Raw genomic sequence first — 13,789 nt, 5'->3', positions numbered from 1 at the left:
TCCGGAGCTTTTAAGTTGCATTCAACAAACTTGGCACCAAGGTAATTATCGTTCACTAAAACTACTAAAAACATTTTTGTTAACTGAAATAAAAACAAAATAAAAAAATGAATAAATGAAATAAAAAATTTAACCTAAACAGTAGTATTTAAAAAATAATAATAATAATAATGACAAAAGAAAATTGAAAATTAATAAAAATGTTACTAAAATAAAAATAAAAACTGAAAATATGAAAATAAAAGCTTACTCAAAATATATAAAAAACTATCATAGTATATAAATAACACTAAAGCAACATTGCTTTGCACAGTTGTTCAACCTGCTGCGACTAGAATAGCTATATCTGATCTGAAATGCTGACTGTCAAACATGCCTAAAACAAATTAAAATTAGCAAGCAAAGTTACTTTATCATTATAACCTTGTGACAAGGAACCAGGCTAGTTGTGTGAAGTCCGGTGAAACCCTCATATAGGTTTTAATGTGAGGCATCGCATTGCTCCTACCAGTAACATCAGCATTCCAGCCACTGTTTAGAAGAGAAAGATTGAAAAAGTAAGGGAAAGAGAGAAAGAAAATGGAGAAACACCAGCTGATATACCATTCCTAGGTGCAAAAACACCAAGCATTTCATGCCATTTGCAGGTGCAGAGAGATGATGCTTTAGGGCGTACTGTGCAGAGGAAGAGGAGAGCTTTCTGTCTGATTGCTGTCAGCATTCGCAGGCATGAATACAGAAGTCTACATGGACTCATTTAAATATACAGAGCAGAAGTTTAGAGTGCGCACTCCAGAGGGGTGCTGAGATTGAAACTACATCGCAATAGGCCCATCTCTGATCACTTAGCAAAATTGAGGTGACCAGTAAAATCGCTTATTTATGGTGATAATGTGTTAAAATGATGGGAGAGACTGCATAAGAACAACTCTTGGGAAAGGCAGCTGTTTAGATCACGAGGTCTGGAGCATTTCTGAGGAGCCTTTTCAGGAGAATATTTATGGTAACATTTAAAAACGGTCATTTTAGGCTGAATATTGATGAGTATAATTGTCAAAATATATATATTTTTTCTCACAGAGATAGGAGAACTTACTGGAAGTACGAATGAAGCCAGAGCTGTTTTTGAGCTGTCTGTATGCTGTAGGGTAAAGATCCACTCGGGATAAGAACAGTTGGTTGTCATATAACGATTGTGGAGGTGTGAGGAAATTATTATTTTTTTTTTTTTCAGAATAAAAGAATGAATGATACCTGGATAGCCCTCCAAACTGGTTCTCACATTTTCCACAGATGGATAAACCTAGAAATGACAGAATGTTTTAAGGACTCATTACAGTTTTTAGTTTATGTCAATTTGAGTAAATGTTTAATGTGCTTAAATTGATTAATCATTGTATTAAATTATCTACACTGCCGTCCAAAAGTTTGGGTTCAGTAATAACCTTTATTTTTTTTAAAGAAATTAATACTATATTTTAACTACATTGTTAAAGATTCTAACTACATTGTTAAAGATTCTATTTCAAATAAATGCTGCTCTATTGAACTTTCCATTATCAAAGAAGCCTGAAAAAATGTACTGCTATTTCCACAAAAATATCAAGTAGCACAATTGATAAGAACAAATGTTTCTTGAGCAACAAATCAGCAAATAAGAATAATTTCTAAAGGACTGTCTGTCAAAAAATTTGTGATCACCTAACTTTTGAACTGTAGGCTATCCATCCATCCATTCATCCATCTATCTGTCCATTTAAACCTATTGACCTATAGAACACTAAGGAACTAGACAGAGCTAAACTGTATGACTCACACAATACAGATGTGAAAATCGAAAAGTAGCTTTGTGCGTATGTGTTCTTTATATGTCTACATTTAGAATTTCTGAATAATTTCACTCCTACCTACCAGTTATGGAACTGAAGCACCTCAAAAGTTCAACAGTTTCTGAAGCCTGCTAATTGTAAGAGTCTTCGGTCTTTAGTGATGACACAGTGCCATTTAAGGCTTGATGGTACTGTCTGTCTACCATCTTTCTCTGTGCTGAAGACTCTCCATGTGGTGCCTTGCCTTTTCAACTGACATTTAACAATAGCTGCATCAGACAGAAATCAATCTTCTATCCTTCCATCTGAGCAGATATTGTTATGCAAATAACAGGATGGATGAGAATTCTTCTTGTAACTATTGTCTCTAACAGCTCGTGCCGAGTGAGACGTGAAATGGTTTCCCTTTTTGTACAATTGGAATTCAAGTATAGCAAATGGGAACATGCTATGAATACTAATTGCTAATTAAACACGCGGGACGTCAACAAATTTCATAGCTCAGAGGAATTATATACCGAAATACGAATGGGGAACATGCAGAAACAAGCAGATGCACATGTGTGCTCCGGCGTCCCTCCTTGATTCTAACCTAATTGAAATGGAGACAATTGAGGGGTCATTTATCCTGATAGATAAGCAAGCTGGTATGAGAATATGCAATTGTGTTTATTGTAATATCCATCTGGCCACATTGTTCACAATCCAGAGAGGGTACGGCAGTGATACAAACAGATACTTTCGCTGTTTCAGAATGCTCTGCAGGGGCTGTTCAAAACACTCACCAGGAACATCTGTGTTTCTGGACTGGCTAATGATTTCCCTGCCTTCCCCAGTGTGGTCAGAGTGCGCTGGAACTCAGCTGCCAACCATTTAGTCTTATCAAGTCCCATGGAGCCAATGCTGGAGAACTGGCCGAGCACGTGCCATTGCTCTTCATTCGGCATGGGCTTCGTGTGCTCGCTGAGCAACAGAGAGAAACAAAAACACTGAGTGCATGTTAGTATTTGCATGTGTCTAATTTGGCTAGCTTTCATCAAGTGACAGATGAATTAGTAACAAAATTGGACGCATGGGCTTTGAAGTCAACAACAATCAACAATAACAACAGCAATCTATTCAAAACAACACTTGACCTATTTTTGGTTCACAACCCACCAGTTAAGATCCACTGATGTGGCATGAGACTTATGAAGGTGTAAAGAGGGCTGTGTGAGTCAGTCATTCATATCAAAGAGCTGTTTAAAAAAATGCTCAGTGAGTTCAGTGTGACTTCATTTCAGTACAGAAACTGATTTCTCCTGGCTCAGTTTCTGAATCTTGCCAATCCAACACCTCGCTCTGCCTGCGTTATCTGAATTCCCTCAATAAATAAAGGCATGAAGAGTACATCTCCAAGGCATACTGCATGTGTACAATGTTTTTTTCATGAACATCTATTGTTGATGAGGAACTATTGCCTTTGAAGGAAAAAGAACTTGAATCACACAAAAAGATTGTGTAATAACACAAAAACATTACTTTTCTCAATCGTAGATGGCCCCACTTCTCCATGGCAGGTCCTTGATATTTTCCTGGAGTTGAACCAATGAGATATACCCTATACAAGAAAACATACATAAGAAGTTACGTGATTCAAAAAACAATACTTTTTTAATTATCGTTCATTTAGATAATATTTTATCACCACTTAAATGATAGAGGTGGGATTTGTTTCTGCAATTTTCACTACTTATCAAATTGTCATATTTCATAACCATGTCATATTAGTGCAACCAAACTTTGACAGATATGCTTTTTAGAAAAGGCAAATAAACTAGATATTCATGAGCAGAACTGTATAGCCTGCTCTGTTCTTCTGAGTCATGTCTGACAGATATTCTGATCAGTAACTCTACACACTTTACTCTATTTTTTGTGTTTTTATTTGTATAATACAATTCAAAAGTTTGGGGTCAGTAGGATTTTTTAAAGCAATCAAAACTTTTATTTAGGATTCAAGGATTATTTCTGAAAAAAAAAAAGTATCCCGGTTCTCACAAAAATGTTAAGCAGCACAACTGTTTAATACAATGCAGGTTCATTTACTTTTATCACGCTTGTACAGTATGAATGTTAACTCTGCTCTGACATATTGGATCAAAGATTTTCTCACAGATCGAGCACAGAGAGTTTTCATGAATGGTGTACTTTCAAATGAATTGATCTTAAATACAGGGGCACCACAAGGTTGTGTGTTGTCACCACTTTTATTTTCAGTATATACCGTATACCGTATATATTCAGTATATACAAATTAAGAGTAATACAGCTGGTCTGTTTAAGTATGCAGATGATATGGTTTTGGTGCAACTGTGTTCTGAAAACCCATTACTGAGTGAGCAAATGTATTTTAAAAATGTGGCTGTTCTTGAGGATTGGTGGAAATTGAGTGCTCTGTATATAAATGTAAAGAAGACAAAGGAATTGATCTTCAGTTGCAATTCTGGCAAACATTATGTGTTAAAGGAACTAAAGTTACATGAGCAGGTTGTTGATATTGTGGAAAATTTTAAATATCTGGGAATATACCTGGATACAAGTTTGACTTTAGGTGAAACTGTGGACAATATTTTAAAGAAAGCAAGCCAAAGGTTGTTCCTCATGCGGAAACTGAAGAGTTTTGATGTTAGCCAATCTGTTTTGGAAATGGTATATAAAAGTCATGTTGAGAGTATTTTACAATTTAATATTACAGCCTGGTATGGTCATTTAGGAGTGAGGAGTAAGGATAGTAAGAATGGCAGGGAAAATAATAGGTCGCCAGCAAATGCAGCTTGAGGAACTGTACTTGTTGGCAACATATAGGAAAGCATCAAGTGTTGTATCTGATTTTACACACCCACTTCACTCTGAATTTGTAATGCGCCCATCTGGAAAAAGGTGTAAGGTCCCCAAATATCTTAGGACGGTTTATAAGCATTCCTTTGTAGCAGTTAGAATGTTAAATGAAAGGTAGGCAACTCTTTGTGGAACTTTTATATATATATATTTTTTGTGTTATGTGTGTTCTTTTGTATTATGTGTGTAATTGTATCGCATAAGAAGCCAAAGACAAATTTCCACAGTGGTGGACAAAGTTTAAACTAACTAACTAACTAAACTAACATTGATAACAATAAAAATGTTTCTTGAGCAGCAAATCAGTATATTAGAATGATTTCTGAAAAATCATTCTAATTAATTATTCTAAAATCATTCTAAAAATTATCAGTAATGACTGCTGAAAATTCAGCTTTGCCATTACAGAAATAAATAATATTTTAAAATATATTAAAATAGAAAATGGTTGTTTTAAATTGTAATAATATTTCACAATATTACTGTTTTTACTATATTTCTATATTTTTATTTAAATAAATGCAGCCTTAGTGAGCATCCTTCCAAAAAAAAACTTAATCTCAGACTTTTGAAAGGTAGCACACATGCCATTCTTTTACACTGGTATAATTTATTTCAGATAAACCCAGAATTTCTGCCAGAATAAGCAGCATTGTTTTGCAGTTAGTCAAACTGACTATGCTATTCTGAGATCACGTCATCTTTCTAATTTAAATAATGACTCTTTCACTTGTTAAGATTCTCACCTTGTTTCTGACAGATCATGCCGTTTGATGTGGTCAATCCACTCAGCGAGCTCTGGGGCCTGATATGCTTCCAGGTATTCCAGCAGGTCTCTTTTGAAGTTGGTTGGAGACTCTCCCGCTGTTCCCGGACTTCCCTCTGGTAACCTGGGGTACAGAGGACTCATCCACATCCTGTCATAGAGATACAAGAGCATATTTACTAATGAAGGGAGTGAATAATCAAAATGTTACAAAGTTCATGCACAAGACTGTCAGATCCTGAAGTGGCGACAGGGGTATGTGCAGGATTATATGGGTACAGGTTTATATGCCTGGTTAAAAGTAAAAAAGTAAAAAGCCTCTGAAAATCAAATCCGAGAGCGATCACAACAAAGTGAATTAAAAATATTTAATTCATAAGAGTCATTTGTTTGGGATCAGACTACACTGGTTTGTTTTTGCACACATCCCACAATGACAACTCAATAGAAAGATGTTACTTGATATCATTCCACATCTTTTTATTGCATCACATTAAATACAGACTGAAAACTCACACTTAAATGTTTAAAATATGATTTCTTTTGCCATGGCTCCAAAGATTCAGTAGTGAAGGAGCATCACTGCTGAGAACAAAAGCAATGGAGTAAAGCTAAAATATGTCCCTCCATAAAATTCAGTTACAAAAGATAAAGAAAACATGGGTTGTCAAAATTCCATATACATTTTTCATTCACCTCAATTAAAATATAGGGTCTATTTTTTACTATACTTACTATTGCAGAAGCATCAAGGCTTCTGCATTCCACAAGTGCACACATACATGCAGAAAAAGACTTCAACATGCTAGACTTCTTAGAGAAGTCCAATAACTCATGATTTGAGGAGTGTGGGGACTTGTCTTGACAGACTGGTTATAGCATATTCCCATGAGGCTCTAGGACAGGGCTAGGCAAGTTCGGTCCTAGGGAGCCGCAGTCCTGCAGAGTTCAGCTCCAACCCTAATCAGATACACCTGAATAAGCTAATCAATGTCTTCAGGATTACTAAGGCTATAGGCAGGTGAGTTTTTTTTTTCAGGGTTGGGGCTGAACTCTGCAGGACTGCGGCTCTCTAGGACCGAACTTGCCTACCCCTGCTCTAGGAGAACAAATCACTATGGATTCAGATTGGAGCCATTACAATAAAGGCAGCAGAAAAGCCCTTCAGAAGAGACCTGAGAGGAAGAACCTTCGTCTTGTGACGAAGTCATCACAAAAATAAATAAATTAGCATCTATTCAATTTTTACACCAAGTTTGGGGTCAGTAAGTTTTATTTTTCTTTCTTTAAAAAAAAAAAAAAATAGTAATGACATTTGTAATGTTCAAAAAGATTTATTTGAAAGTTTACTGTTTATCAAAGGATCCTGAAAAAAAAATCATGGTTTTCACAAAAATATTAAAAGCAGCACATCTGTTTTCAACATAGTTAATTACAAGAAATGTTTCTTGAGCACCAAATCAGCATTAGATTGATTTCTGAAGGATCATGTGACACTGAAGACTGGAGTAATGGCTGCTGAAACATTGGCTTTGACAGGAATAAATGACATTTTAAATTAAAACAGTTACTTTAAATTGTAATAATATTGAGGAATATTGCTATTTTTACTGTATTTTCGCTCAAATAAAAGCAACCTTGGTGAGCATAAGAGACTTCTTTCAAAAACATTAAAAAAATCTTACCGACCTCAAAGACAAAAACGCAGAATAAAATGTAATCCATTGTGAATTGATTGGCAGAGGGTTTGCTTACAATGCCCTCTGTGTGACCTGACACTGATCTCACAGCACAGGTTGTGTGAATGTGCCAATATACTCTACTATGTCAGATTGTCTGAATATACTGTATGTATGCCAGAGGGTTTAAATATTAATTGCTCAATTTAGAGATTTCATTTCCACCTCACTAATCCACAGCTTAGTGTGGGTGATAACCTAACTGCCAGCCTAACCCTGTGACTCTGGAGCTTTTGACTCCTTAATGGTATTCTGTTCCTGATAGACCACTAATATAATCGAACCTAATAACCAAAAGTGATTGCTAATTCATTGGCCCTCGCGCTCACCTGCGTGCTAGCTTCTGCTGCTGTGAATATGACACCATGGAGAATATCTTTATTAATGAACAGCATTCATAAAACGCTGCTTCATTTAAGCAATTATTCCATGTAGCTAATTTAAACAGACCATTTTAGGTCAGAGGAGTCTATAACAACATGATTGGTTTATTTGGATTTGCAGAGCTCGACACTCCTATTTAGGATACATCAGCTTAATTTCAATTGACTCTAAGTGTCTGCTCAGTGTGTTGTCATAGCAACAGACAAATGTGTCATTAAGACTAGCAAATGCACAACTTTCATTTCTGATATGAAACAAATTTTGGCACATTCGGAAAATGAGCAACTCCAAAAGAGAGCACAACATAAACAGCTCGTTTCTAATTGACCGCAGCATCAGCATTAACATTTCCGTTCTGATTACTCATTCACACAAGTGCTGCAAGATCTGTGTGAGTGTGTATTTAGCCCCTCCCATTCCACACTGGACCATCTTACCCCTGTGTCTTCTGGTACCAATCAGCTCGGATGAGGTTTGAGGTAAGAATAATGACTCTCAATCCCTCCTCGTACCAAAGCAGCATCATTTTCCTGCAAAAGGCAACTATGACTTTAATACAGCTGATCTTATATAATGACATTCATTTGATCTAACCACTTTCTTTCATTTCTGTCCAACAAACAGTGTGAAACACTACCAATGGCATATTTAGCAAAGACTCAGTATTACTTCCCTGCATAATAACATTGATTTGACCTAAAATCCATGTCTTTTTGTGTCAAGCGGTATAAAAGAGTACATTTAAACAGTGAGTCACATTTATTAAGCCTTCAGCTTTTGTGTTGTATTAATTGTAACAAGATCAATTCTATGCTGTTCTTTGTTTGAAAAAATTTATTAATTAAACAAAAAACTCTCCATGCTCTTTAGAGAGGGATGTTTAGAACTCATTTAAAGGCAAATTAGCACATTATACTGCCAATCTTTTTGTTCTTTTGCTTCCTTTTTTGTTGAATTTATATGAAATGAGACAAGCCATTTAACTTGCTCCTCTGGAGTCAAAAATGCTCAATTCGGTTATGTCTTTCTCTGTTGAATAAAACATGAAAGATTCTTGTGAGAGAAAACAGTGCTCTAAGAATACATTACATTAAAATTCAATACTGAGCCTGTTTAACATCTAATTTCAACTCATCACAACAGATGCTCAGCTGATCATCTGCACGTCGGCACGGTCTGCCAAGACGCTAATACGCTCTCAAGTAGCTCGAGGAGTGCTACATTCCATATGCATTATGCTACTGAATGCTTATAAAACCTAAATCCTGATCAAGGTATTAATGAAATTATATAAGTGAGCTACAACACTGCCAATGTTGCATTGTTACTTAACCAAGCCACCACTAGTACCACTCCAATATATGATAAGCTTTCTGAGTTTCTGTTTCATTTCATAACTGTGAGCATTAATATGTTGGGAAGTTCTCAAATTACTTTATCCATAATCTGTGATAGTACTGATGGGATATGGCTTCCAAGCTGACATTTCAGTTCATCCCAAAGGAGTGCAATGGTTCAGGTCAGGACTTTGTGCAGGCCAGTAAAGCTCTACACATCAGACTCAGTTAAGCATTTAACTAGTGGCATCCTATGACAGTGACACGTTAAAAGTCACTGAGCTTTTTGGTATGACCCATTCTACTGAAAAAGCTTATCATATGGCTCAATGCTTGGTTTTACACACCTGTTTTATGTCTGTACATATATGTTTAACAATGCAGTGTCCAGGATTTTTACTAGAAACTGCAAGCTTAAGTCTTATTTTCTTCACCCACTGTCTCACTAAAATTATACAGACAAATATAATGTCCAACACTCACGTATGATGTGTGCCAAATGCAATATCCAGTTTGGCCTGTCAAAAACAAGACAGAGTTCGATTCAACAAGAAACTTAATGGTTAAAAAGCCTTAAAGTATTTTTTAAGCCTTAACCCCTTAAAATATTTTTTCAATATACACAGTTACAGAGAAACAAATTTTTTTTAGAGAACCTCAGACTACCATAAAGTTTAATGCTTCCCTCTAGTGAAAAAAGTTGATTACTGCAATGACAGAACCTGGCAGAAAGGAATATGTGGATATGGTTTGGCTTGCTCGATTAACCGAACCTTGGACTCTCTTTTTTCTCCATGAACGAGTATGACCGGCTTGTCCCTAAAGAACAACAACAACAACAACAACAAAAGTACTCCGTTTAAGCACTCTTAATTGCAACTTCATTCATTAACATTTTTAAGCCTTAACCCCTTAAAATATTTTTTCAATATACACAGTTACAGAGAAACAAATTTTTTTTAGAGAACCTCAGACTACCATAAAGTTTAATGCTTCCCTCTAGTGAAAAAAGTTGATTACTGCAATGACAGAACCTGGCAGAAAGGAATATGTGGATATGGTTTGGCTTGCTCGATTAACCGAACCTTGGACTCTCTTTTTTCTCCATGAACGAGTATGACCGGCTTGTCCCTAAAGAACAACAACAACAACAACAAAAGTACTCAGTTTAAGCACTCTTAATTGCAACTTCATTCATTAACACAATACCTGTACAGACTCTTTCAGGGTTCCAAACATTGGAGAAAGTATCTCTGATTATAGTACAGGAGGAGGAAACTGATTATTAGAAGATGATTAGAAATGTATCAGGACTTATTTATTTATTTAGTAGACAAACTCTTTACATACCTTTGATATGTAGCGCTCCACTGTTGAACTTTTTTGGTATCCCAGTGACTTTAAGTAAAAACGATACATGTCATTCATAGACAATAAATTTGCCTCAAAGAAATCGGCTGGCTCTTCTTTATAATAACTAGTGCCGTGTGGACTTGGAGGACGTTTGTCTTCAGTCTTCTTCCTCTTAGGACTTACTGTAGACTTCTTGGGCTCATTTTTCGAGGCAGATGTTGGAGTTTCATCTTCACTGCTTGAGAGGTTCCAGCCTGCCTCCTCTGTTTCTCTCTTTCTCTTTACGGAAGGCGAAGGTTTGCTTTCATATTTTACAGGGTTGGTTTGATTCACGTGTGGCTGTCCTGGCTTCAGATCCCATGGGGGGAGCGGACGGTTGATTCACAGAATGGGTGTCCTCATTGCTTTTTGGACTCAGCTTGGGCTCTAGCATGAAGAAAGTGGTGAGCTTATCAGGTTTTCTTTCTAAATCAGGTTTAATACTTGGTTTGTTTGAATCCTTCTGAGGTGTTGGAGGAATAATGTTGTCCTCGTCTTCACTATCTGTTATGGTCCACTTGCCATGCTGACTGTCCTGGGACATTTTTGTTCAGTTGTGGATCACAGTATTATTTTACTTTTGTAGTTGCACACAGTAAACCATATGCTGTAAACTTTCATACTATATAATTTATACAACGCTGTCTGTTTTTGTCTCAAAATGGATAAAATGCGTTGAAAAAACAACTTTTGTATTTGCACAAGTAGATGGAGCTTTGTACAAGAGACAAATGCTCGCATCGCGTCACATGAACATGTGATATATCGTAGAGCTTAACTACTGTAACTTATACATAAGAATACCAATGTAGTTCGACATAAATGAACTTAGACTTACAAACAGGCGGGAAAATGAAACGTACAGGCTACAAGAATATCATTTTTTAAAAATGTTACAGTTATAAAGAAAGATAAGCGCTGAATATATACAATTACAAAACTGCTAGATCCTTGTGCATTTGAAACTCGTATCATAAACACCACAACAGCTCGTTGTTTTGATTCGGCATGCGGAGACGCCACAATGTTCTTCAAAATAAAAGTCTGTGATACTCGACATTGAACAATCTTATAATTTCGACTTTACTTTCATACTTATGACTTGTTATGTCATCATTTCGACATTATATGTTTAGCTTTCAAAAAACACGTGATTTTTTTTCAGATGTGGCGTAAGTGGGCTACCATAAATATCATAAATATGTCACTGGGAGTTTTTTTTACAGACATAAAGTTTCATTATGAGCTCACTTGTCATCGCATAAATCAACATTCGAAATTTTTTATTTATTAGTTCTCTTAAAAAAACTGTGACAAGCAAAATTCATAGAATAATAATAGAATTCTAATCGATAATGTAAAATATTGTATAAGTAATGATAATAACATAATATTTAATATGTCAATACGTATATATATATATATATATATATATATATTTACAGTATTTCATTACAGTTGCGTATACTGTGTATTTTGTGTACATTACATCACAGTAATGAGGATTGGATGGGGGTGCTTAAATGTCAAGAAAATAATGTAAAATGCAAACATCCTTATTAATGGCCCTAAAATAGAGTTTTTCTTTAAGCAGTATTACATTTTTCCTTAGACGTTAATAAATTGGTTTGGGGGTGAAATATGTTGATGACAGATTTCTTGAAATTAACTTTTTACATTGGACTTTTATTTTGAAAATAACGGACTATTCATGGGTCATTCGCACGTTTCTATCCAGTCAGCGTCTGTGGTACTGCGTAGTGCGTACTTGCATAGACAACCAATCCCTCACATCCATACGGTTTCTATGCAAACATCTACAACTTTCCAGAAGCCTTCAGATTTTTATATCTAGGTTTTCAGAATGCAAATATTCACAACTGGAAGAAGCTTTAAGATTGAGAGAGAAATAAGCAACGCCGAGAGGAAAAAAATTGAGTTGGTAAGAACTTAGTTCATGTTTAAGTTCATGTTGAAGAACGATGTCATGACGCTTGTGAAACAGCTTTGCTTGGAACAGATTCTGGTGTGGATGCTGAGTATACATATACGGCATTAACAATATGACAATATTGTGATCAAGATAGGTGGTTCAAAAGTTATACGACAGAACAGAACATGTCACATTTCTGTGTAAATTAGATGAACGAGCATGGGATGAATTTGGGCTGCATTGTTTAAAAAGCTTGGTGTTGTGGCATTTAGGTACGTGAGACGCGAATAGAAAAGTAAATATGAGGTTTCTCGACATTACAGATGCAAACGAATAAAACATTTCTCTACAAACAGTGTGGGGAAAAACGTTTCGCCCGAACAGGGACTTGAACCCTGGACCCTCAGATTAAAAGTCTGATGCTCTACCGACTGAGCTATCCGGGCTCTAGAACGCTATTTGGAGAGGGGCATCTAAATCACTAACAGCAAAGTATAATTTCGTATCTATCATGAACAGCAACCTCATAAATCATTACGATCATTGCAAAGAAGTAATCTGCATAATATTGTCTGGACATAACAAGCGGTGTGCCGAATTCGGTAACCTACCATCAGAGAAATCCGTGACTAGAGGTCGCTGTTCATTATATGTTTGTGCAAGATCGCGCCTGGCGCTCGTGCACATTATCGCGACGTGAACGCGGCGAAAATGACGTCATCGTGGTGTGGGCGGCAGTGTGCGCTGCATTTTTTTGTAACTTTGCGCGCGCCTCCGCTTCCGAAGATGCACGACTTCAAGGCGACTCTGGCCTAAATCGTATAGGGTTAGATCTCTACCACAATTCTGCGCGCGAAAGATCATATTTTGAGCGCACAAAAGTGCATTTTGTGCGCGATCTGAGTTTTGTGGAGAAAATGTTCGTTTCGCAAAGAAAAAAGAATTTCGAGCGCACTAAAATCAATTTTGCATTTAAAATAAGTTTTTGGATGTGTGCAGACCTCTTTTGAACGTGCAACGTTTCACTAGCTTGCTCCCTTGATGCCTGCCCTCTCTAAATGCCACAGCCACTGTTGCCAACTCTTGCAAGACAAATAAGCAACTGCTGCTTCAAAAACAAGCCCAAAACAAGCCCAATTTTTTTTGATGATTTATTATCATCAATATTATTTATTACCAATAAATGAGCCTGCAACATATTAAACTGAAACCACTCTTTTATCTGAAAAGCAAAAACAAGCTATTTTACAAAAATCAGCAAACTGCAACAAAAATGGGAACAAAACTCATCTCCAATCACCTGTGTGCAGAATAGGATTGGAGAGATGGAAAAGGAGAAAAACACAAGAGCTTCAAAGGGGAACTGTAACATAGCCACATATTTATAGCCTACTAAAATATAGGCTATTCGAACCATATTTACTCTTAGTATTAGTATAGGATAGGGCTGCACGATAAATCGCATGCGATATTTAACGCGCATTTTATAAGTAAAGCCGGTTCTGTAATCAGCGGTAAATCTCCATCAC

At 36.2% G+C, this 13,789-nt stretch overlaps 1 protein-coding gene, 1 non-coding gene and 1 pseudogene across 3 annotated transcripts in view; 1 reads left to right on the top strand and 2 right to left on the bottom strand.

Moving 5' to 3' along the window:
• The window catches only part of LOC107751800 (tyrosyl-DNA phosphodiesterase 1-like), a 22,389-nt pseudogene extending 11,444 nt beyond the window's left edge, over nucleotides 1-10,945 (bottom strand).
• Nucleotides 10,946-12,081: 1,136 nt separating this feature from the next.
• Nucleotides 12,082-13,789, top strand: part of LOC107751799 (EF-hand calcium-binding domain-containing protein 11-like) — a 53,737-nt gene continuing 52,029 nt past the window's right edge. For both annotated transcript variants that reach the window (XM_016567569.1, XM_016567568.1), the window contains exon 1: nucleotides 12,082-12,269. In XM_016567569.1, coding sequence (XP_016423055.1) covers nucleotides 12,192-12,269 — 78 coding nt within the window. In that variant the 5' untranslated portion in view covers nucleotides 12,082-12,191. The remainder of the gene's footprint in view (nucleotides 12,270-13,789) is intronic.
• On the bottom strand, nucleotides 12,634-12,706 carry trnak-uuu (transfer RNA lysine (anticodon UUU)). The gene has a single exon. It is a non-coding gene; the product is annotated as a tRNA-Lys (tRNA).

Source organism: Sinocyclocheilus rhinocerous, unplaced genomic scaffold (genome assembly GCF_001515625.1).
Source record: "Sinocyclocheilus rhinocerous isolate Xijiao unplaced genomic scaffold, SAMN03320098_v1.1 scaffold993, whole genome shotgun sequence".
Classification (NCBI taxonomy): Eukaryota; Metazoa; Chordata; class Actinopteri; order Cypriniformes; family Cyprinidae; genus Sinocyclocheilus; species Sinocyclocheilus rhinocerous.
This window is presented reverse-complemented; position numbering and strand designations above follow the sequence as displayed.